General features: G+C 43.4%; 1 protein-coding gene across 4 annotated transcripts in view; it reads left to right on the top strand.

The window, feature by feature from the left end:
- The window catches only part of PRICKLE2 (prickle planar cell polarity protein 2), a 401,122-nt gene that overhangs the window by 331,153 nt on the left and 44,089 nt on the right, over positions 1-25,880 (top strand). For 3 of the 4 annotated variants that reach the window (XM_082412165.1, XM_082412166.1, XM_082412167.1), the window contains exon 8: positions 6,157-12,157. In XM_082412165.1, the coding sequence (XP_082268291.1) occupies positions 6,157-7,031 (875 nt within the window). In that variant the 3' untranslated portion in view covers positions 7,032-12,157. Of the gene's footprint in view, positions 1-6,156; positions 25,333-25,880 lie in introns of those variants that run through there. The other variant, XM_082412164.1, reaches the window with a different exon arrangement.

The raw sequence follows: 25,880 nt of genomic DNA, 5'->3' as shown, positions 1-25,880 counted from the left end.
GGATTGCGTTGAATCTGTAGATTGCTTTGGGTAGTATAGTCATTTTCACAATATTGATTCTTCTAATCCAAGAACATGGTGTCTCTCTCCATCTGTTGGTATCATCTTTCATCAGTGTCTTATAGTTTTCTGCATACAGATCTTTTGTCTCCTTGATAAGGTTTATTCCTAGGTATTTTATTCTTTTTGTTGCAGTGGTAAATGGAAGTGTTTCCTTAATTTCTCTTTCAGATTTTTCATCATTAGTGTATAGGAATGCAAGAGATTTCTGTGCATTAATTTTGTATCCTGCAACTTTACCAGATTCATTGATCAGCTCTAGTAGTTTTCTGGTGACATCTTTAGGGTTCTCTATGTATAGTATCATGTCATCTGCAAACAGTGACAGTTTTACTTCTTCTTTTCCAATTTGTATTCCTTTTATTTCTTTTTCTTCTCTGATTGCCGTGGCTAGGACTTCCAAAACTATGTTGAATAATAGTGGTGAGAGTGGACATCCTTCTCTTGTTCCAGATCTTAGAGGAAATGCTTTCAGTTTTTCACCATTGAGAATGATGTTTGCTGTGGGTTTGTCGTATGTGGCCTTTATTATGTTGAGGTAGGTTCCCTCTATGCCCACTTTCTGGAGAGTTTTTATCATAAATGGGTGTTGAATTTTGTCAAAACCTTTTTCTGCATCTATTGAGATGATCATATGGTTTTTATTCTTCAATTTGTTAATATGGTATATCACATTAATTGATTTGTGTATATTGAAGAATCCTTGCATCCCTGGGATAAATCCCACTTGATCATGGTGTATGATCCTTTTAATGTGTTGTTGGATTCTGTTTGCTAGTATTTTGTTGAGGATTTTTGCATCTATATTCATCAGTGATGTTGGTCTGTAATTTTCTTTTTTTGTAGTGTCTTTGTCTGGTTTTGGTATCAGGATGATGGTGGTCTCATAGAATGAGTTTGGGAGTGTTCCTTCCTCTGCAATTTTTTGGAAGAGTTTGAGAAGGATGGATGTTAGCCCTTCTCTAAATGTTTGATAGAATTCGCCTGTGAAGCCATCTGGTCCTGGACTTTTGTTTGTTGGAAGATTTTTAATCACAGTTTCAATTTCATTACTTGTGATTGGTCTGTTCATATTTTCTGTTTCTTCCTGGTTCAGTCTTGGAAGGTTATACCTTTCTAAGAATTTGTCCATTTCTTCCAGGTTGTCCATTTTATTGGCATACAGTTGCTTGTAGCAGTCTCTTAGGATGCTATGTATTTCTGTGGTGTCTGTTGTAACTTCTCGTTTTTCATTTCTAATTTTATTGATTTGAGTCCTCTCCCTCTTTTTCTTGATGAGTCTGGCTAATGGCTTGTCAATTTTGTTTATCTTCTCAAAGAACCAGCTTTTAGTTTTATTGTTCTTTGCTATTGTTTTCTTTGTTTCTATTTCATTTATTTCCACTCTGATCTTTATGATTTCTTTCCTTCTGCTAACTTTGGGTTTTGTTTGTTTTTCTTTCTCTAATTCCTTTAGTTGTAAGGTTAGATTGTTTATTTGAGATTTTTCTTGTTTCTTTAGGTAGGCTTGTATAGCTATAAACTTCCCTCTTAGAAGTGCTTTTGCTGCATCCCATAGGTTTTGGATCGTCGTGTTTTCATTGTCATTTGTCTCTAGGTATTTTTTGATTTCCTCTTTGATTTCTTCAGTGATCTCTTGGTTATTTAGTAACGTATTGTTTATCCTCCATGTGTTTGTGTTTTTTACGTTTTTTTCCCTGTAATTCATTTCTAATCTCATAGCGTTGTGGTCAGAAAAGATGCTTGATATGATTTCAATTTTCTTAAATTTACTGAGGCTTGATTTGTGACCCAAGACGTGATCTATCTTGGAGAATGTTCCGTGCACACTTGAGAAGAAAGTGTCATCTGCTGTTTTTGGATGGAATGTCCCATAAATATCAATTAAATCTATCTGGTCTATTGTGTCATTTAAAGCTTGTGTTTCCTTATTTATTTTCATTTTGGATGATCTGTCCATTGGTGTAAGTGAGGTGTTAAAGTCCCCCACTATTATTGTGTTACTGTCGATTTCCTCTTTTATAGCTGTTAGCAGTTGCCTTATGTATTGAGGTGCTCCTATGTTGGGTGCATATATATTTATAATTGTTATATCTTCTTCTTGGATTGATCCCTTGATCATTATGTAGTGTCCTTCCTTGTCTCTTGTAACATTCTTTATTTTAAAGTCTGTTTTGTCCGAGAGTATTGCTACTCCAGCTTTCTTTTGGTTTTCATTTGCATGGAATATCTTTTTCTATCCCCTCACTTTCAGTCTGTATGTGTCCCTAGGTCTGAAGTGGGTCTCTTGTAGACAGCATATATATGGGTCTTGTTTTTGTATCTATTCAGCAGGCCTGTGTCTTTTGGTTGGAGCATTTAATCCATTCACGTTTAAGGTAATTATCAATATGTATGTTCCTATGACCATTTTCTTAATTGTTTTGGGTTTGTTTTTTTAGGTCCTTTTCTTCTCTTGTGTTTCCCACTTAGAGAAGTTCCTTTAGCATTTGTTGTAGATCTGGTTTTGTGGTGCTGAATTCTCTTAACTTTTGCTTGTCTGTAAAGCTTTTGATTTCTCCATCGAATCTGAATGAGATCCTTGCTGGGTAGAGTAATCTTGGTTGTAGGTTCTTCCCTTTCATCACTTTAAGTATATCATGCCACTCCCTTCTGGCTTGCAGAGTTTCTGCTGAGAAATCAGCTGTTAACCTTATGGGAGTTCCCTTGTATGTTGTCATTTTTCCCTTGCTGCTTTCAATAATTTTTCTTTGTCTTTAATTTTTGCCAGTTTGATTACTATGTGTCTCGGCGTGTTTCTCCTTGGGTTTATCCTGTATGGGACTCTCTGCACTTCCTGGACTTGGGTGCCTATTTCCTTTCCCATGTTAGGGTAGTTTTCGATTATAATCTCTTCAAATACTTTCTCTGGTCCTTTCTCTCTCTCTTCTCCTTCTGGGACCCCTATAATGCGAATGTTGTTGCGTTTAATGTTGGCCCAGAGGTCTCTTAGGCTGTCTTCATTTCTTTTCATTCTTTTTTCTTTATTCTGTTCCGCAGCAGTGAATTCCACCATTCTGTCTTCCAGGTCACTTATCCGTTCTTCTGCCTCAGTTATTCTGCTATTAATTCCTTCTAGTGTAGTTTTCATTTCAGTTATTGTATTGTTCATCTCTGTTTGTTTGTTCTTTAATTTTTCTAAGTCTTTGTTAAACATTTCTTGCATCTTCTTGATCTTTGCCTCCATTCTTTTTCCAAGGTCCTGGGTCATCTTCACTATCATTATTCTGAATTCTTTTTCTGGAAGGTTGCCTATCTCCGCTTCATTTAGTTGTTTTTCTGGGGTTTTATTTTGTTCCTTCATCTGGTACATAGCCCTCTGCCTTTTTATCTTGTCTGTCTTTCTGTGAATGTGGTTTTTGTTCCACAGGCTGCAGGATTGTAGTTCTTCTTGCTTCTGCTGTCTGCCCTCTAGTGGATGAGGCTATCTAAGAGGCTTGTGCAAGTTTCCCGATGGGAGGCACTTGTGGTGGGTAGAGCTGACTGTTGCTGTGGTGGGCAGAGCTCAGTAAAACTTTAATCCGCTTGTCTGCTGATGGGTGGGGCTGGGTTCCCTCCCTCTTGGTTGTTTGGCCTGAGGCAACCCAACACTGGAGCCTACCTGGGCTCTTTGGTGGGGCTGATGGCAGACTCTGGGAGGGCTCACGCCAAGGAATACTTCCCAGAACTTCTGCTGCCAGTGTCCTTGTCCCCATGGTGAGCCACAGCCACCCCTGCCTCTGCAGGAGACCCTCCAACACTAGCAGGTAGGTCTGGTTCAGTCTCCCCTGGGGTCACTGCTCCTTCCCCTGGGTCCCGATGCACACACTACTTTGTGTGTGCCCTCCAAGAGTGGGGTCTCTGTTTCCCCCAGTCCTGTCGAAGTCCTGCAATCAAATCCCACTAGCCTTCAAAGTCTGATTCTCTAGGAATTCCTCCTCCCATTGCCAGACCCCCAGGTTGGGTAGCCTGACGTGGGGCTCAGAACCTTCACTCCAGTGGGTGGACTTCTGTGGTATAAGTGTTCTTCAGTCTGTGAATCACCCAACCAGCAGTTATGGGATTTGATTTTACTGTGATTGCGCCCCTCCTACCTTCTCATTGTGGCTTCTCCTTTGTCTTTGGATGTGGGGTATCTTTTTTGGTGAGTTCCAGTGTCTTTCTGTCGATGATTGTCCAGCAGCTAGTTGTGATTCTGGTGTTCTCGCAAGCCCCACTTCGTTTTTTATTTTTAACACTTCCTTACTTTTTGGCATAACAAGATGTTCCAGGCTCATCTTTTACCTTCCCTCCTCCTATCCTGGAATTAGCCATTTCTCCAAAAAGTCTTGCCTGATTCCTTTTAATGGGGAATGCTAGAAAATACCACAATTTATTTATCCTTTCTCCTGTTAATTGACATTTGAATTGTTTCTCGTTCTGGACTATTATAAAGAAAGCGTCTCTGAATACCCTTGTACATATTTTGGATCCATAAACTGATTTCTGTTGGGTATATAACTAAGAGTGGCAATGGAAAGTCACAGAGCAGAACAACAAGGACTACTGTATAGCACAGGGAATTATATTCAATATCTTGTAGTAACCTATATTGGAATAGAATCTGAAAAAAAAAACATATATATATATTTATATATATGTGGAAAGAATTTATATATAGTGTGTATATATAGAAAGAATTTATATCTGTATATATATACGTAAACTGAATCACTTTGCTGCATACCTGAATCATTGTAAATCAACTGTATTACAGTTTTAAAAATAACATACATGCATACATACATAAATAAATAAAAAGAAGGACACAGGATCTCCACTCTGGTTATATACCCAACAGAAATGAGTACATTAAGTCCACCAAAAAAGTGAACACAGGTATTCAAAGCAACTTTGTTCATAATTCATGTATGTATATATATACACACACATATATATGTATATTTAGCTTTAGTGGGTATTGCTAAGTAGTGTTTCAAAGTGCTCATAACAGTTTTGTGAGGGGAGCGAAAGTCGTTGGCCCCATTAGGTGGGGTAATAGGTGGCAGGTGTTCTAATGGGCCAGTGCAGTCCAAAGACATGTTGTCTGTGACCAGAAATGGCAAAGTTGCTCATCTTTTCCATTGATAATGAGTGGGAAATGCTGAGATTTTGCCACCTGGTCCATTCTTAAACTGCTGTTTTAGAGAGTGCTGCTTTAAGATGGGCAGAATGGAAGTTTCTGAAGTCAAGAATCTCCTGCTACCTTCAACATGGTTTTCATCTCAGTGATGGCAGTGACAGCATGTAGGGAATGCAGGCTCATTGCTAGGGGCTCCTGCTGTTAGAGAGCATTCGGGTCACTGCTTTGTTTTAAAAAGTGTCTCCCCAGGAGAAGGAGGAATGCCCCCCAGGGTCCCACTCACATCTTCTGACTGCTAGGGGCCCATTTGGAACCCTGGAACAGTCATTTACTAAACACCTTGAGAGAGTAAGTATCCTTCTGTCTACACCCAGGGAGCCACTTAGTTTTCAAGACCTCTGGGATAGAGGCCGAGGGACAGCAGGCAGAGCCGGAAATTGCTGGAGGTAAACATGGAAGTGAACTGGTTCAGTATCATGGGACTAGACTCTAGGCTCAGTGTTGCTAGGAACTGCTTGGGCGTGGCCTGGCCTCTATAACTTGAAGGTTCTTGGTCCAAAATATCTCTCCTGTGGAGCTTATAGTTCATCATTAGAACCAGAGAGGTGATTGAGCACTTTTTAAAGTGAAATTCTGAACAGAAGAAACATCACTTATAAGATACATGATGGGCTCTTAAGTAATTTTGTTGAACCTTTGGAGGAATTCATGACTATTAAAAACACATCTCGTGGTTGCATTTTAACCAGGTGTCCCCTCTAAGCGGACACTGGCCCACTGTGGAATGGGGAGAGCCCTCCTGCTTACTTTCTGAGCGAGCCTTTGTGCAGTGTACAACTGTGCAACTGTATGCAGCGACCCTGGATAGATAACGGTTCAGGTGAACCACAGCAACGGGACTCCCATGGCTGCACGTTTGCATTAACCTTTGTGAACCTTTCCTCTCTCTCCACCAGGCCTCTCCGCGGATGGTGGTGCCAAGCGCCAGGAGCACCTCTCCCGGTTTTCCATGCCCGATCTCAGCAAAGACTCTGGGATGAACGTGTCCGAGAAGCTGAGCAACATGGGCACGCTGAACTCGTCCATGCAATTCCGCAGCGCCGAGTCCGTTCGCAGCCTGCTCTCCGCCCAGCAGTACCAGGAGATGGAGGGAAACCTCCACCCTCTCAGCAACCCCATCAGGTACAGAGACCTGCAGGCCCACGGAAGGATGCATCAGAGCTTTGATTTCGATGGGGGGATGGCGGGCAGCAAGCTGCCAGGGCCAGAGGGCGTGAGGATGCAGCCCATGAGCGAGCGCACGCGGCGGAGAGCCACTTCCCGCGAAGACAACCGCCGCTTCCGACCTCACCGGTCCCGGCGATCCCGACGCTCTCGCTCAGACAACGCCCTCCACCTGGCCAGCGAGCGCGAGGCCATCTCTCAGTTAAAAGAAAGGCCTCCCCTGAGAGCCAGGGAGGATTATGATCAGTTCATGCGCCAGCGGAGCTTCCAGGAGAGCCTGGGCCAGGGGTCCCGGAGGGACCTGTATGGCCGGTGCCCCCGGACTGTGTCGGACCTGGCTCTGCAGAACGCCTTTGGGGAGCGATGGGGACCCTACTTCACCGAGTACGACTGGTGTTCCACCTGCTCCTCCTCCTCGGAGTCTGACAACGAGGGCTATTTCCTAGGAGAACCCATCCCCCAGCCCGCCCACCTGCGATATGTCACGAGTGATGAGTTACTGCACAAATACAGCTCGTACGGCCTCCCCAAGTCTTCCACACTAGGTGGCAGGGGACAGTTGCACAGCAGGAAAAGACAAAAGAGCAAAAACTGTATCATTTCCTAATCCGATGGGGGTCGGGGATAGGGGAAGATGGGGAGGTAAGAATGTCAATTCAGAAACTTGCACTGTTTAAAATTTTAAAGCTCTTTGCTTTGGTGGTTCCAGGGAGAGATGAGAAGAGCTCTCTGTTGATGGCGGCAAGGTCACCGACTGACTCGATAGGTAGTCATAGTTCTTGGCATGTTGAATATTATTTGCACATTTCACTTTGGAAACGCTATAGACTCTGCGGAGGCCAGGGTTGGTCACCTCCTTCCCGTCCGTCTGTGTTGAGCTGCCACTGGCAAGATGGCAAAATCGTTTCCCGCTCGCTTATATATATAGCCTCTCTGGTTCTCTTCCTTTTAGGACCCTTTTTCCAGTACGTAATTTGTTTATTAGCCAGGACCCAAGACTAAGTTATTTACATGTCCATTGTAAATGCGATGTAAATGAGAGTTCTGATAAAATATTTTTGTATTTTGTAATATCAAAGGAATTTCTATATCGTAGGACTCAGTGGAGCCTTGCATGCACGTCCAGCGTTGTCTTTGAGTAGTACTCCAAGGTGGTCCAGGACCGCTTTTTTTTTTTTCTTTTTTCTATACAAATTTGTTACATGTCAGTGAGACCTTTTTCAAAGGAGTTTATTCAATTTGGCTTTTTGTGGCTGAACAAAAAAATTACCTATTACCCCCAAAGCACTTGATGCTCCATCTATCTTATGGAGCCATCCTTAAGCCCGCTCCCACCCTCAGTAGAATCTCTTCTCTACAAAGTGATAGTAACTTTTTTTTTATTTATAATTGCCAGCGTAACTTTTGCCAATTAGAAAAACCAACCAGTGTCAGTCAGGTTCCGTGAGAAACGCCATCCCGGCTGGGAACATTGAAGTTGCTTACCATTGATCTATCCCTTGGGGAAAATAAAGTGACTGTGAGTGGTGCGGTCTGTGTGATGTCAGCATGACATTGTTTTGAATGTGGCATTATTTCCTGGTGCTCGTTTCCTGGATCGTATTATCCGCTTTCCTTTACCAAGGCAGACAGCTGCCTTAGCCTGACAACCGGTTGTCCTCAGTGCAAATGAACTTCAGCTTTGGGAATTTTGGGCCAGAAAGGTTCCGAGGGACTCTGGGAGTGATGGTGTGTTCTAGGTCGTAGGTCATACGTGGAGAAGGAACAGGTCAAGGGTAGAGACTGAAGGGGAATATGAAGGAAGGTCAGAGCAAAGAAGAACTTCTGGAAATGAAGTAGAGGAGAGTTGACAACCACCTTGAATAGCCCCCGGTGCTTGTGGGAAAAAAATCCAGTTTAATGTGCTCCGTAACCAGAGTATCTGGGTTACCCAGAAAGATTGAGCTGCTCAGGAGATTTCCGTGTTATGGTTTCGAGAAATAAATGTTGCTGAAAGGGGGGTTTCCATTTTGAACTTTGGGGACCGTCAGTCAGATAGAAGATGGGCTCAAAAGTGAGTTTGCTTAAAGAAGACATTTAACGGTTGTGTTGTTTATAGTAAAATAAAACCTCCTATCTTGCTTCAGTTAAAAGTGAAGCGCTTGCTTTTACTTCCATTCTCCTCGTCCCCTTCGTGGATTGTGGCAGTTGAAATAATCCATAGGAAGACCCGCCTTTAGTGAGGTGTACTGTCGATGTAGTACACAGTGTATCTCAGTGGCCATCTGCCATGGTGAGGCGAGTGTGGTCTCTCTTCAGTATAGTAGTTAATATTTTCTAGTATTTTTTTATGGAGAGAATGTGAAAAGTGGCTTTTTAGACACCATCCCAGATGGGTCTGGGGGAAGGAAGGCTGTAAAGGATGTGGAAGTGGCACTCCATTCAGGATGTATTAAAATAATTTGCTTTTCAGGTATTAATAAGACATTTGTCATTGTCACTGATGTTTTAAAAAAGCAATGCAAATGTTGGTTGTGGCTGTTTTCCGCATGCTTTCTTCATATCTAAATGCTTCATTAATTATCCAAGCCTCTGGAGAATTAACTCTATTACGTTTGTATAGTGAGTTTGTAAACTGCTTGGCAAACTGATTAAGAAATAATGTACACCACCACGCTACCAACGTGGCAGGTTTCTGGTAGAAATTGGGCGAGTCCAATTTGGAGTTCTAAGTTGCTGGATTGACGAGAGTAGAAAGGCATTTTGGAAAAAGAAGAGAGAGAAAAAAGTAGATCATTTAACTTAGTAAATAACTGAAAATAATGTCTGTCCTCTGTGGCCTGGAATCCAAGGAAAGAAATTCTCCTAGTGAACGTTGCTTTCTAACTCTTTCCTTTTTAGAGTACCTCTTACATTTCCCAGATGAGGCTTTAACCACCGTCAGCAGAAAGAAGAAGGTGGCCTAGAAACTGACACCTAATTAGTACCCAAAGGGAGAGAGGAATAAGCAATTTCAGATCTAGCTGCCCAGGGAGCATCCATCAGCTGAACCGGTCAGAGCTGGAGGTGTGTTGAGATGCAAGCCTCAGGGTCACACGGTCTAGAGGCAAGATCACCTCCATCTAGTCCCATCACTGCCAATGTCTCCTCCCCACCCCACATGCAGCCAGGCACTTTATGGAGAATGCCGATGGAGGACAGGTAAATCCTCACAATAAGGATGGAACCTCCAAGTATATGCCTTAGAGAGAGCAGGATATCATTGTATTGGGAGTTCCATCTGTTCGTGATAACTTACACGTAACATCCCAGAATCCCATTCCCCAGAATTCAGTGCATTCGTTTCCGAGGCAAGATCTGAGGGTCCTTACCTAATCATCACCAGGAGCTCTTCTTGATCAAGTTTCACCTGTGGGTAAAACTCGCACTCACCTCTTCTTAGATCATCATTTCATCTTTAATAGGCTGTTTTTAGAAAAGTAAAACAGTTTATTTTCTTTTCTAATGCCTTGGATTTTGTTTTGTTTTGTTTTGTTTTCCTACCTCTCCTCATATCGATCTTCTTATCTTTTGGATAAAACCCCACTTTAGTGTTCATTTCCTGTTGCTGCTCAATTCAGTGGCAACAGAACTGGCCCTTTCCCAAGCAGAAGTCAGTGACAGTTTCCTGAACGGCCCTGCCAATGCTTATCACCCTTGATATTATGAGCAAGTTTCTTAGCAGGCTGGTGGCATTCAGGTACTCTTCCATCTGTCATAGAGTTCTGGAATTTCTACCAAGTGTGATGGTAAATGAGGTCAGGGAAACCAGAACCGTACTTCCTGTTTTGCAAGTGTTCAAGGGGGGAAATTATTTAGTGTTGGTTGTTTGACCCCCTCTTTTCATATTCACCTTCTGTTCTCTAGTCCTTCCTTTCCACCCTCAGCCAGCCCCGTGAACAAGCAATTTTGTGTTTCTCATATGCGACCTGAGGACAGCTCTTTCTCATCCTCTTTTCCCACTCTGTAGGATGTTTCTTCAATACACCAAGATTATATTTCTCTCTCCTGCGGCAGCTGTCTGCTTCTTGGGTACCACCAGCCATTGTTGAGTTCAGCTGGGGCCAGTAATACCACATATGTAGCATGTGCTCTGCCATCCCTGCAACGTGGGCAGATATAACCAAGGTACCACTGTATGCTTTCCCAGAGAGCATGGATGCAGCCTCAGAAATCTTTGCAACACTCCAACCATCCAGGACTAGTTGATCAGAACTGATTTTATTTGTCTGGTAACAAATCTTATTTGTGAACTGATTCTTATTTGTCTTTCTACCTTGGGCTCTTTTGCCATTGGCCCAAAACAGTACACCAGCCATTTAGGAAGCATCATCCATACATAATTGTGAGACTCCAGTTTCTTTGCCCCCGTATTGCAGATGCTAAAGGAGGCTGACTTCTTTAGGCTAAATGAAGACAACTCTCTTTGGCCTCCTTTTCCATTCTCCTGTTCTTGGTCCTATCAGAGGTCAGATAAGAGTTCATCCTATTCTTTGTCTAATCCCACCTTCTAACAAGAAAGAACACAAAAATTTAAATTCCAAGGAGAAGTGCTCTTTGCGTATTTCTCTCTAACAGAAACCAGATGCTAATGCATGAGAAGGAGAATCTATGACAAAGGAACGTGAACGATGGCATCAGTCATCTGAGGATTTCATGCCAGAAGGGCTGCTATTAGCACTGTTTAGCACCTTCAGGGCTTTGCAAAGGGCTCTGCGACAGCATTCCAGGTACAGGACACAGCCAAGTCTCCTCTGCATATTTGGAAGGCAGTTCCAGATGGCCGCCTTTTGAGGTGCGTTTCTTAAAGCGCAAGAGAAGTGGAAATGAAGAGAGTTTTGCCTAGCCTCCAGTGGCCGGTCCCTCTGGGGCCTCAGCAGACACCAGAGCCTGTTCGTCTGACCCCTCGGAAGCAGTCATCAAGGTTAGGATCAAAAAAGGATTTCAATCTTTTTCCATTTTCTCATAGTAGGAGCCCCTTCAACCCAAGCCTCCCATAAAATATAATGTACTGTTGGGAGCTATACTGTTTTATAAGCCTACTTCCTGCTGACAAAACTAGCTTTCCCCAACAGGAATAAAGAGGCGGGGGGGAAGTCACGTAGTGTTAGAAAACATTTCTGTGATTTAGATACGATGACTCTGTAGAAGAAAAAAAAAAAAAGCCTTGTTCTAGCCTGAGAGTTTTCTGAGACATCCCTCACCCTACTGAGTATTTGGCCATTGATGTGCCATAGGTCGCTGACCAAGCTTTTCTAAATTTTTCAGAGAGAGTTACTCAAACCTCTCTAGTTAATGTCCCATGTTTTTCCATAAAGCATTTTGGTTCTATCATGGACCCTGACTTCACATTCTAAGACCTATGGGTCCTCCTTATTCCATAGTAAATTAAGACTTTGGCAGTTTTCCCGCTCCTAAACACATTCTTTCCTGTACAGGATCACTTTGTCCATCTCCTGCTTTAATTCCGAGTACGTAAACAAAACCTCAAAGGGCCTGAGAAGGTAAGGCACGCCAGAGTCTGTGTTGTGTGTTGGGTGTCAAGCTATTTGTTAAGAAGGTCTGCAGTAGACCTTTGGTGTGGGCTCTGCCAGAGACTGTCGTGAACACTTTGCTTGAGATCCGTGCCCTGTAAAATGGATATGATGTTTTACTGATGTCTGTAATACATTTGTAAACTTCCAATAAAATTTGAATAAAAGAAATGTTGCCATTCTTCTCAGTCTTCCCTTGCTCTCCAGGTTTTTGGAAATCGTTGACTTTGAGGATCTCAGCAAAAGAAGAGAGAGGCTGCACGTGTCAGGGGGGTGAGATTTGCTGCGAAAGATGAACCTGATTGTTTAACTCAGGATTTCTCAACCTGGGCACTATCCACATTTTGTTCCAGTCCATTCTTTGTGGCAGAGGACCGTCCTGGTCATTGTAGGATGTTTAACAGTACTGCTGACCTCTACCCATTGCCAGTAGCACCCCTCCCCCTGAGATGTGACAACCAAAAATGTTGTCACATTAGGATAGCTACTATTAAAAAAAAAAAAAAAGGAAAATAACAAGTGAGCGTGGATGTGGAGAAATTGGAAAACTTGTGCGCTATTGGTGGGAATGTAAAATGGTGCATGCTCTGTGGAAAACAGTACGGCAGTTCCTCAAAAAATTAAAAATAGAACTACCACATGATCCAGCAATTCTACTTCTGGGTATATACCCAAAAGAATTGAAAGCCGGGCCTCAAAGAGATATTTGTACAGCCGTATTGATAGCATTATTCACAGTAGCTAAAAGGCAGAAGCAAGCGAAATATCCGTTGATGGATGAGTGGATAAGCAAAATGTCATCCAGACATACAATGAGCTATTATTCATCCTTTAAAAGGAAGGAAATTATGACACACGCTGCAACGTGAATGACACTTGAGGACATTGCTGAGTGAAATAAGTCAGTCACAAAAAGACAAATGTTGTATAATTCTACTTACATGAGCTACCTAGAGTAGTCAAATTCACAGACACAAAGTGGAAGCGTGGTGCCTGGGGCTGGGGAGAGAGCGAGTGGGATGTTGTTTAATATAGAGTTTGTGTTTCAAGATGAGAATTCTGGAGATCTGTTGCACAACAATGTAGATGTACTTAACTACTGAACTGTACACTTAAAAATGCAAATTTTGTGTTACCTTTATTTTACCAGAATTTCTTAAAATGCCTCCTTAGCTGAGTGTCCCCTGAGGACAAAATCACCACCGGTTGAGAACCACCAGTTAAAATGCTTTTGCCTTCTTGGCATCTCCGTTCCTTGAGGGTTCTCGAAGCTGACTCCTACCCCGGGCCATACGGTTAATTTTCACTTATTAGCAAGAATTGAAACCAGCAGAGGACCGAAAATATTTGTATTTGCTTTTAAGCAGATAATAAGTGGGTTGTGTGGCACGTTATACGCATGGCTGTGTTCTGGTTAGGATGGTATTAGTGTTGTCTGGGAGCCAAGACCAAAGCAGCATGTAAATTAGATTTCCCCGTGTGTGATCCACAGCATTTGGGACCTGCTGGATACTGCAGTATCGTTTATTCATTCATTCAACAAACGGTTATTGAGAGCCTGCTCTGTGCCAGGCACTGTTCTAGGTGCTTGGAATACAGCAGTATACAAAACAAACAAAAACCCCTACCCTAAAGGAGTTTACCGATTTGACTTTCTGCTAGGCGAGAAGTCTGGAACAGCCTCACCCACCCTTAAGCCTGAGGACTTGCAAGTTGCAGGTGAGAGTTATTTCATTCTAAGCCCTCTGAGAGCCTTTGGATGAAGCTTTTAGAAATGGCAATGACCGTGCCGGTTCTGCTCACAGACCCTCCTGGGGAGCATGGCCGTCAGGTAGCCATGGTTTCACTCCATGACCCCCCCTCTTCCTCCTCCTCTGCAAAATGATTGGGGTCAACAACAGCAGCAAACCAGTAATCTGTAAGTGACCTGGCAAGACATGATAAAGTGGACCAATCCGATTATCTCTCTTAAGAATGTAAATTAAGAAAGTCCGTGTAAATTGGTGCAGCCACTATGGAGAACAGTATGGAGGTTTCTCAAAAAACCTAAAAATAGAGTTGCCATATGATCCTGCAATCCCACTCCTGGGCATATATCTGGAGAAATTATAATTTGAAAAGATACATGCACCCCAGTGTTCACTGCAGCACTATTTACAATAGCCAGGACATGAAAGCAACCTAAATGTCCATCAACAGATGAATGGATAAAGAAGATGTGGTACATATGTACAATGGAATATTACTCAGCCATTAAAAGAGAGTGAAATAATGCCATTTGCAGCAACATGGATGGACCTAGAGATTATCATTGTAAGTGAAGTAAGTCAGAAAGAGGAAGACAAATACCATATAATATCACTTACATGTGGAATCTAAAATATGGCACAAATGAATTTATCTACGAAACAGACTCACAGACACAGAGAACAGACTTGTGGTTGCCAGTGGGAGGGGCGGGGGGAGGGGTGGGATGGGAGTTGCGATTAGCAGGTGAAAACTATTATATATAGAATGAATAACTAAGAAGGTCCTACTGTAAAGAACAGGGAAGTATATTCAGTACCCTGTAATAAACCATAATGGAAAGGAATATGAAAAAGAATGTATTGATATATGTATATAACAATCACTTTGCTGTACAGCAGAAATTAACACAACATTGTAAATCAACTATACTTCAGTAAAATAAATTTTAAAAAAAATTCCGAGAGAATGAGACAGTGGAAGTTAAAGCTAAGAGGATGTATAGGGAGAGCTGGCGGGTGGAGTCAGGCCCACAGCATCATGATAAGATGAAGGCTGGGAAAGCAGAAGCTCGGGCTGAGAGCGCGTCCAAGAGCAAAGATGGATGCGAGCACAGAGATGTGACGTACCCAGCGGAGCTGGTCCCCATGACTCCCTCACCTCCACACAGATTCCAGTTCCTGCCTTGGAGATGCTCCTCCAGGATTACTGTAAGACTTTGGTCCCTCCCCGTTGTGTTATGTATCGTTTCATTACATATCTACACAAGCTCCTATTCACACTGAAGTGTTCCTTGCAACCCTGATTCAGACATGAAGGATGAACTCTGAACGCCAGTTTCCACACCTTTTATTTTGCCCCACTCCCCTGTAGCATTTCAAATTCCGGCTCAACCACTTGCTAGTTGTGTCATCTTGGGAAATGTCCACATCTTCTCTGAGTCTCGGTTTTTAGCTAACAAATGTGAGTATAGTGGCATTGTTGTTTGGATTTACTGGAATAATGAACATGAGGTTCTTAGCACTGAGTCTGCCATTGTAAGAGCTTAAAATACGTTAGTTGTTGTTGATGTCGATGATGTTATTACTACTACTATCCCACCCAAAGAGAAAGGGTGGCAGGAACTAGATACCGTTAGTATCTTGTCTGAGAGTATTCATTCTTTTCTTCTAATGTAAGCATTAAATAGGATTTTGAGACATCCCAGAAAGGCCTGAATCTTTACCATATTTTAAAAATGCCTGCAGAGCTAATTAAATGATGCACATCTCCCACAGAGGTTCTAATTCAGTGCATCTGGGGTAGAACCCCAGTATCTGTATTTTTAACAAGGCTCTCCATGTCAGTCTGATCTAGCTGGTTTGAGGACCACACGTTAAGAAATTCTGCCTCAGCATTTGTTTGTTTTCTTCCAAGTATCTCGGCAAAACGAACAAAAAACAGGTGTTCCAGCCCCACCCATTTCTGGAGAAGCTGATAACAGGCGCTCTGGTCAGGATGGAGAGAGATGAGCCTGGGGTTTATAATCCAACTTTGGAGGATCTCAGGTATAGTCACACTTGCCTAGAAGTGACAGTCTTCAAAAAAAGAAATGTAGTGTAACTGACTTTAATTTTTCTGAGAGATATGTATCACTGTATATTAAAGTGATACGTAGAAGAGAAGCATAGCATGGAGGAAGAAGGTGAGCTTGTTACTGAAAGTGGGCTCTGGCTGCCCGCCGCTCGAAAGCCAATACTCAAGACCCTAGGTTGGTGGAAAGGAAAGTTTGCTCATTTCAGAGGCTGGCAACCGGCGGGAGAGGGCAGACTCGTGTCCAAAGGCTGACTTCCCCCACTGACAATCAGTGGGCAAGAGTTTTAAAGGGGAGTTTCACGGGTGTATAGGCAGAGGGAGAGGGTTACATGCAGAAACGGCACAGTCACTCTGAGAGTCATCTTGAAATTGGTCATGCGGTACTCTGATCCACGTCATCTTGATTGTTTCAAGTACAGTTAATCTTCATTTCCAGGGTCAGTTTGTTCCCATTTCTTTGAGGCCTGTTCTCGGAATTGTGGCAGCTTCTGTCATGGCTACAGTCTGGTCATCATGTAGTTAACTTCTTCCACCTGGGGGGAGTGTTTCTGTATCTACAAACCAGCTCAAAGGATATGGTTCAGAATATTATCTATAGCCATTGAGGAGGAACTAAAGGTCCTTGACTTTGCTTAATCACTAAACTATTATTATTTTGTCTTGTTTGACTGTTTTCCTTTGTTTCTGCATTTCCTCACTTCTCTAATTAAATTTATTCTTTGACTAAAGTTTGTCTACAGACAAAAGGCAGGCGGAGGACATGGGGGCGGGGAGAGGGATGGAGAAGGACCTTAGGGTCCTGCTCCATTTCAAGCTTATTGTGAAATACAGTCGAACAATTACGTTTGAATTTGAGAATTGCTACTTTTGGTGCATGTAGCCAATGGATTTCACACGTCAGAATTACCTAGGTAGATTATTTAAAATCCAGAGTCCCTGGCCCCATCCCTAGAAAGTCTGATTCGGCAAAAACCTGGTAAACTGCATTTTTCATTAACATCTAGGGATCTGAGAAGACCCTTTGGGAAAAACCGCTCTGAGCCTCTCTCATCATGGGAAATCCTTCATATTCTAGGAGCGCTTATGTGCTAAATGCATCCAGCTTGTGTTACAGAGCTTCAGTCTGGAAGGGTCTGCTTCTCAAGTGTTCGTCTACCATATGTGTAAAGTACACTGGTTTCCTAGTGACCCAGAATGAGAAACATCAACCTCTTTGGAAAACCAATGCCCGTGTCACTTCTAACTACAGCTAGTTTTGTCCGAGAGAGATGTCCAGACAAGACTCCAAGAAGGAAACCTTACCAGAAGATGCAATAGGTAAATAATCAAAAGACAAACACAGGCTGAAGTTTAGCGGGAAATGGTCAAGACATTAAATGACACAATTGTACCCAGCAGGAGAACAGCTTTCTCAGCAAAATACTAGCAGATACTTGTTTCCCTGATAGACTGGCTGATCCTAGAGATAAAACAGATCATGTGGGTTGTTGGGCAGCTTTGTACCATTAACACACTAGTTAGCAAACACATGAGACCAGAAGTACCAGAAAGTGAGCCCAATAACTTGAGGAATTTGGGCCATAAAAGGCAACTGTCTCAGGCCACATTCTTTGGATTTTAGGTGGTTAAAACTACTTCAAACAAACTTGAGCATAAAGGAAAAAAGAGAGAGAGAATTTATTTGAAGGAGACTATGTATCTTGCAAGAATCAAAGGACAGCCCGTTCATGAGAACTTGGAACCAGGAAGAAGAAAACCACCAAGAGCTCAGAAAAATTCTATCCCAGTTTTTAAATCTCTGTTTCCCTTCAGCTGTCTGCTTAATCTCCCTTTGTTGATCTGCTTTGGCAGCTTTGGGGAGCTCATGGACAGAGGTGGCTCTCCACAGCTCCCACATTTAACCCCTTATTCTCAGGAAAGAAACTCTGATTGGCCCAACTTGGGTCAGCTGCTCATTCCTGGTCCAATCACCTGTTGGAGGAGAGGGGGTGATGCCTAGGTGCCAGGATGCTGGTGGGGTGCTAGTTCTTGTGGGCGAGGAAAGAGTTTTCAGATAGAGAAAGTCATGGGCTGGGCAGACACACCAAAATGTACCTCCTGTAACAACTATCCCAACGGGAAGAACCAGGATTATCACCTATTGGATGTATTTCCAAACAGTCGTGTGCACTGTACTTGTTGAGTTGGAACTACCATCTCAAGGGAAAGTTTCTACAATCCTCCAAACCCTGTGACTCCAACTGGCCCGGTCTCAGCCACGTGTTGCATTCAAAGAAGTACAATTCAGGAACTAAAAAATATTATAAATCTCTACTCATTATTTCAAATCTATACTGTCTCTCAGGGAAATGCCAAAGGAGAGGTGAATTCTTAAAGCATAGCAAGCATCTTAAAATTCTCTCTCTCCATCGCTGCTCCTCTTACTATTCTGCACATGAATGCCAGCTTTCCCCCCAGATTCTCTCTTCCACCCTGAAACATACCCTGTGCACAGATCTTTTTTCCATCCCATGTTCCCTTCTCCCTCACCTGCTCTTTATTATGTAAATCAATCAGCCACTCTGTCCTATATCGTTTTTTCCCTCTGTTTTACTCAATACCCAGACTCCCTCCATGCTATGCAGTTTCTGATACTAGTTGAATTTTTTTTCTCCAAAACTTCAGGAACCACAGAGGTCTTTTTGTCTAACTTCATCGGCTATGTGAATTCCATCCGGCTGGAGGCCTCAAGCCAGGTAAGAGGATGACTCTGTGAAAGTTGTTGTATCTGTTCTCATGGTCAAGACCCATAACCTAGGAAACCCTTATGGTCAGGCAGGGTCTCAAGTCTGGCACCTTCTCTCTGTCTTCAGCTCATTCTGCCTCAGAGAGGTGTCCAGACGTGAACACACAAGCCACCGGTGCTGGAAAGCACCGCATGACGTGCATATGATGAAGAAACAGCGTGAAAGTCCAACCAAACTGATCTTTCCAGGTCTCCTCGTGGTCTGTGCCTTGCAGCCAGCCTTTTGTACCTGCTGTTCCATCCACTGAAAACCCTCACATCCCTACCTTCCCTCTTCTATCTGTCCTTCCCCTGACAGACTACTCCTCATTCTTCAGGGCTCAGCTTAGATCTGCTTCCTCCAGGATGGTCCAAGCCCCTTGGAAATAGCTACCTCTGCCTCAGGCTTCCAGGGGACTCTGCATATCCCCGATCTCCATGATGTACTTGTGAGTTTATGCTTCTCCCCCATTACAGCCTGTACTCCTCAAGGGCACAGGCCTGCTGGCTGTCTTTTCAGCCTGTTCCTCTGGGGCCTAACACATAGTAGAGCCTCAAAACATATTTTGAAGGAATGTCCTAAAAATCCTGGTTCAGTAAATTAAAAGGGCAAAGGGAAAGCATGAGCTCAGCCTTCTACACCTTGAATGTTTGCATTCCCTCCAATGCTCCATGTTCCTTCCGAGACTAAGGCTTTTTTCTTCTGGATGCCGAGTTGCTGCAGGGCAAAATTTCACTCAGAGCTTCCTATTAGTGCCTGTGGCTATGATCAGGTTTGCATTACTGAATTTCCCCCAAATTGTTTTTGTTTTTTTAACTCTAGCTAAGCATAGTGTTTTCCAATTTCAAGGAGTAATAGTGCCCTTGGACTCCATAATGAAGCTACCAACTTTTATTTACTTTTTTTTTTTTTGGCTGCATCCTGCAACTTGCAGTTTCCCTGACCAGGGATTGAACCCGTGCACTCTGCTTTGGCAGGCGGATTCTTAACCACTGTGCCACCAGGGAAGTCCCTCAGCTACTAGCTTTTCAAGTGCTATCAGCTCTAAATGCAAAAAACCAAAGTCAAGAGTTCACACCACTGAATTATAATCAGATAATTTATGATCTAATGAAAGAACCATCACTAGGAAGTGAAGCTTTAAGAATAGGCAAATCCATGTTGATCTGGAAAGCATTACCCAGGAATAAGCTTATATTAGCAAATGGAATAAATTATCATATCTCATTATTCTTCTTTCATGGGTCTAGTGCTAAATACATGGCTGTTATTTATTAGAAAATATGCCTGAACAAGCCAGGACAGAACCGGGGCACATTTAGTAGGTAATAGAAATCTGCAACCAGATTAGAAATAAATGAGATGGTACAGTCCTTAATAAAAGCCCCAGTGGCAGAAGAAACACAAAGAAGGAAGTTGATGCTTTCTATCCAGTAGCAAAAAGTGAATCTAGCAAAAGCAAATGTTATTCTAATTTTTCAGGTACAATCAACTATGCTTATTGTAAACAGGAGCCCAGTGGACAAAGGTTTGCAAAGACATACATTTAAAAGGTAGGTAATGCTACTGCCATAAAATTTTTAGAGGTATTGCAACCAATTTACTTATCTACAATCTAGGGTTTTCTCTCATCTCTCTTTACCAGGGTGGAAGAACAGACCTTCCCACCTGAAAATATGGAGGTGAAGAGGAAATTTTCCTGGCCTGTAAGAGAGAGCAAAGGGCTAGGAATATACATGGAAGTCAATAATGAATTCCTCTGACCTAGAAACAGGGGGGACTAACTATATTCCTTTCACTTCCAAAGTATTCCCAGATAAAGAGTCCAGGAAAGAAATTGGCTCATTTATTTGCAAAATCTATCCTCTAAATTTCGTCTATCAACTGTTTCAAAGTTGTTTTTCAGTTCTGCAGAATGATGATTCAGGGGGCGTTTTGTGTAAAGAATGGGTGTGGTTGAGACAGGTAATGCTCACTGAATATCCATGTGTTCCCTCCCACTCCCCTGCCCCTCTGCGGTGGGTGGGGTCATGTGACTGGTACTGGCCAAAGAACTGAGGGAAAGTGAGGTGTCAACCCTAGGCCTTTGTCTGCAGTCTCTCATCCCAAGCCCTGGTGACCAGGATGCACAGACTGAGATGCTGAATCATTGGATGGAAGCAGACCAGATCCCTGAGTCACTGTATGGAAGAAGTCATCCATAACAAGCTTTGTTTCAATAAGGAATACAGTTGGCCCTTGAACAACTCGGGGCTCCGACCTTTCACCCAATTGAAAATCTGAATATAATTTATAGTTGGCCCCGGAATGCATGGTTTCTCCATATCCAAGCTTCTTTTGCCTCTGAGATTCTGCATGCATAGAATCAACCTCGGATGTTGTAGTACTGTATTATTTACTGTGGAAAAAAATCCGCATGTAAGTGTAGCCGCACAGTCCAAACCCGTGTTGTTCAAGGGTCAGCTGAACACCTTTGTTGTATTAAACTGTAGAGATTTCAGTGCTAATTTGTTGCTACAGCATAACTCAGCCTCCTGTGACTAATACATGGGGACCAATCTAAACCTCTCAAGGTTCCTCCTTGCCTAGACCATCTAGTCATGTGAGTTATTCGACGGCCATGCGAAGTTCTGAAGGCCATAGGGCCAGTGCTTTGGATGTAGCTTCTTTTTTGACTTGCTTGTTTTGGTTTGGTTACATTGTTTGGTTAGTTAAAGCCTCCATCCACGACAGTGGCCTTGGAGAGCTACAGTCTATGAGACGGTGCGCTCCAAGCCAGTGCACAACTATTTTGCTCACCATTGTCTTCACACGTGCTAAGCTCAGTGCCTGCACAGAGTAAGTGCCCCCCAGAGATCTACTGAACAAAAAGAATAAAAGAACTAATTTAACAATTTAAGACTCACGCAAAGATTATCCAGGTTGCATGAAGCCCCCCATCACCCAAAATGCTGCCCTCGAAAAACTGGAAGAGACCTCCCCCTTCACACAGAGGCAGAGGCTGTGGAAGAAAACCACTGAGCTGAATTCACTGGACAACATACTCATTCCTCATTTATTGAGTACCTACTGTGTGCATTATTCTAGGATTGGGGATAAAACAATGAATAAGTCAGACAGCCTTCCTGCTCTCATGAAGCTCTACTTTGCTTTTCTTATGTCTCTCTTTTCAAGCCAAAGTTTGGCCTGCAAAAAGAAAACTTTCCAATTATCTAGTTATCTGAGTTATCTAGTGTAAAGTGTAAGGCACGGCAGAAGGCTCAAGTAACCCCCAATATGTTAACTCTGCAACCTTCACTTCCCTGGAGCCCTTGACTACTAACCAGTCTGCCTTGCTTCACCATCATTTCTGGGGCTTCACCTGGAGATTCCCACCTTCCTATTTCTTACTTGAACTGAGGAGATGACCCTTACCTTCCTCCCTTGCCCAATCTCATTCTTCAGAAAAGCTGTTTCGTTTTATGAATTTTCTCTTGATCTCCTCCTGGGTCAGCATCCTGCACTTTTTATTTTTACCGGTTTTTTACCAGTGGTTTTAGGGATGGCTTGCTAGCCTTCCCCGTGTTAAATATCTCCAGCCAAGGTCAGAGCTATGAGTGCTTTCAAAAGGGTCACTGAATCTCCAGAGAAATGCTCCCAAGTGTCTAAACTGAAGTCTGCACTGAACTGGCCCAATGACTCAAGAAAAAAGTTTGCTTCCTCCATCTGGTCCTCAGAGTATCTTCTGGGACCACACAGAGTAGAATCTGAGCAGTGCTCTGGGCTCAGAAGGGCAGCAGCGCCACTGCACAGCTGCTAATGACCCCATCTCCTGCCACTGCTTTCCACCCCCTTACCCCTTGCCCCGGCCCATCACCAAACAGCTGTAAATACATAGCTGACCACCCTCAAGGGTCTGGGATGGGGGGAACTTCTCCGGCATCCAGTCCTGCCTTTCTACCTTCTGTAGCCTCTCAACTGCTAGGCCAGTATCTTGAGTAGATCCAACCTCACACATAAGATAAATGATACCCAGAGACACATGTTCCCCTGAAAGGAGTCTCTCTCACATCGTTAGGGCAATCCTCCTCCTCCTCCTCCCAGTTCTTTGCCCTTGCAAAGTAATGCCACTCACACAGTCCTGTAAATGAATCTTTTTTGTTTTTGTTTTTTAAAGACTGAGGCCAACGCTAACGTTCATAGCAGCATTATTTACAATAACCAAGATATAGAGGCAACCTAAGTGTCCATCAACATATGAACAGATAAAAAAAAAAAAGATGTGGTTTGTATGTGTGTGTGTATATATATACGTACACAAACACACACACACAATGGAATATTACTCAGCCATTAAAGAATGAAATTTTGCCATTTGCAACAACATGGATGGACCTGGAGGGTATTATGCTTAGTGAAATAAGTCAGACAGAAAAAGACAGTAGGAAAATCTATCTGGAACCAACCAGAAGATAAAGTATTTGACTGGGACTGGTACTATTCAGGTGCCTCTGGGGACCTGGGATCCTTTAAAAGGGAACCAGGCGCAGGTTCAGACTGCTCACATTTTATATCTTGGCTCTGCCCTTTGCCAGCTGTGTGCCCTTGGGCATGTGTGTTGCTCTCTCTATGTCCCAGATAGAAAAAAAAGATACGACATGTGAGAGGCAAAGAGAAGTTCTCCTTTGCTAAGAGGTGAAATGAAACCCAAGTATATGAATGAACAAATGAACCCCAAGTAGGGGAAGCCAAGAAAAGAGATGAAATGGCTCAACTTGGTTGACTCTGATTACTTCTCCTTCCTGCCTCACCCCCATCAAGATCCTTCTTTTTCAGGTAAAATTCATCACGCAGCTTCCAAGCCTAGGAGCCAGCTCTGCTGGGGAAAGTTATGAGACGTCAACTGAGAACAGGAGGTCCCTCTGACATGCTGGTTGAACTCCAGACAGAACACGGCTCCATTTATTCTCCCGGTGGAACACCGCATTGCTTCCTCTCATTCTTCTCCAACAGGGCTGATCTAGGAAAGGACGAAGACCAAGTAAGTAATCAAGCCTTTGGATCTGATCCATACGGCATCCCATCTGTGAGCCGCAGAGAGTTTCAAAGTTAGCTAGTGCTGGGGGCCAGACCATATTTACACCATTCCCAGAATGGGAGCTTTTGACTGATCCTTGGCAAGTATATGAGAAAGTTTACTTTCCTTTCTTAAAATCTGTGTTTCTGTTGCTATAATGTCTAATGCCTTTAATGTCTTTTAATAATTACACTTGTAACGAGGATAGCATGGGTACGATTGAAGTTATGTTTAGTTGGGGACCTGTTAGAATGTCAGAGCTTTGGGGAAGTATCTTCCTGGGCCGTGGGGTCAGACCACATCCCTGAGGGTGAGGCTGGGGAGGTACTTCCCCTGGAGAGAATGGATGACTCCATTGCCAATGACTTTGTGGGGAAGAGAGGACTTCCTTCACAGTCAGGCTGGAGGGGACTTGGGCCAAGATTCTGAGGCATGGAGAGGTCCCAGGAGTGGATGTGCCGTCTCGCTGTGTCAGGGCAGTGATCGTGCACGGCCCATGAGGGCACCATTCTTAAGGAATAGAATGTGAATTGTGCCCTGGAGAAATGTGCAACAAGATGGTCCCATGCCAGACAGAGATAGGAACTGGCTCAGCAGGAGACCTGGGATGGGCTTGGGCTTGTGCCTAAGTTGCGAGGCCTGTAACCATGCTTGCGGTGATGTGGTAGAGAAGAAACCATCTTTCTCCTATTGCTGTGGTCAGACTGGGGGAAAGACAGAGAGCAGGGCACTGGGGCCAGCAGCAGGAGTGGCCCATGGGATACACGGTCAGCACGTAGCGAGCTCTTGTTTGGAGCAGAGGTGATAGGAGGATTCCTGGGCAATGAGTGTTTGGGGGCAGTAATTGTGTCCTTCAGCTTCATAGGGCAGTAATCACCTGTGAGCAACCAGGCATCTGACTGTGATTAATTAACATGCTTCCTGGACATCTGGGGTGAAGGAGGGAGACAGGCTTAGATGATCAGCCAGGTACAAGGCGTCATTGTATTTTGGAGCATCTGTGTGGGGGGATAACGTTTGCACACAATGGGGAATGGACGTCCCAGTTACATGTGATTCTGTTGGCTTGTTGCCTGTGGAAGGAAAAGGTAATCAAATGGTCGTGGATTTTATTTTATTTTATTTTATTTTTTTCAATATTTGTTTACTTATTTGGTTGCATGGGGTCTTAGTTGCGGCAGGTGGGCTCCTTAGTTGTGGCATGCGAACTCTTAGTTGCGGCATGCATGTGGGATCTAGTTCCCTGACCAGGGATCGAACCCCGGCCCCTTGCATTGGGAGCGCAGAGTCTTATCCACTGCGCCACCAGGGAGGTCCCGGGTGTGGATTTTAGATGTGTTTAACTGTTCTTTAAAAAAAAAAAAAAACAACTGGTGAGTTTTATGAAGATGCTAAATTCTAGTTTGTTGGAAATTGTAGTAGGTTGAATTTTGACCCCCCAAAAAGATCTGCCCAAGTCTTACCTCCAGTACCTGTAAATGTGACCTTCTCAATAGAGGTTTTTGCAGGTACAATTGAGGATCTCCAGATGACATCACCTGAGATTTAGGACAAGCCCTAAATCCAGTGACCAGTATTCTGACAGCAGAAAGGAGAGAGACACACACACACCGAGACACACAGATGGAGAAAGCCCTACGAAGATGAGGCAGAGACTAGAATAAGGTGGCCAACAAGCCAAGGAACGCCAGGAGCCGCCAGCAGCTGGAAGAGGTAAGGAAGGATCCTCCTTTAGAGCCTCCGGAGGGAGGATGGCCCTGCCAGCACCTTGATTTGGGGCATCTGGCCTCCAGACTGTGAGAGGGAAACTTTCTGATGTTCTCAGTTGCTTGCTTTGTTGTGATTTGTCACCGGTGGCCCCAGGAAACTAATGCAAAAGCATATTCAGTGTTTGCTGGTATCAAGTGAAAACTCAGTCATAATTTCATGCCCTTTTCGCTAAAGGGAGATTCTCAAAACCTGGTCTAAAGCATGTGACTGATTCATTAAGTGCTGTTCTGAGGCAACAGTTGTTTGTTTTGTTTTTTTTTTTAATTCTAAAACTGTGCTGTACACTGCAGACAGTTTTGTAAGTTTTAGATTGTGGGCCCTAACCCTTGTCTTATGCAGTTGATATGTCTGAGTTCTTTCCTAGTGTAATAGAGCTACAAGGGTAACACTTTTTTTTTAAATTTATTTATTTTATGTATTCATTTTTGGCTGTGTTGGGTCCTCGTTGCTGCGCGCAGGCTTTCTCTAGTTGTGGCAAGTGTGGGCTCCTC

Source organism: Balaenoptera physalus (assembly GCF_965194825.1).
Source record: "Balaenoptera physalus genome assembly, chromosome: 11".
Taxonomy (NCBI): Eukaryota; Metazoa; Chordata; class Mammalia; order Artiodactyla; family Balaenopteridae; genus Balaenoptera; species Balaenoptera physalus.
Note: the sequence above shows the minus strand (reverse complement) of the source record. Positions and strands in the feature narration are given on the sequence as shown.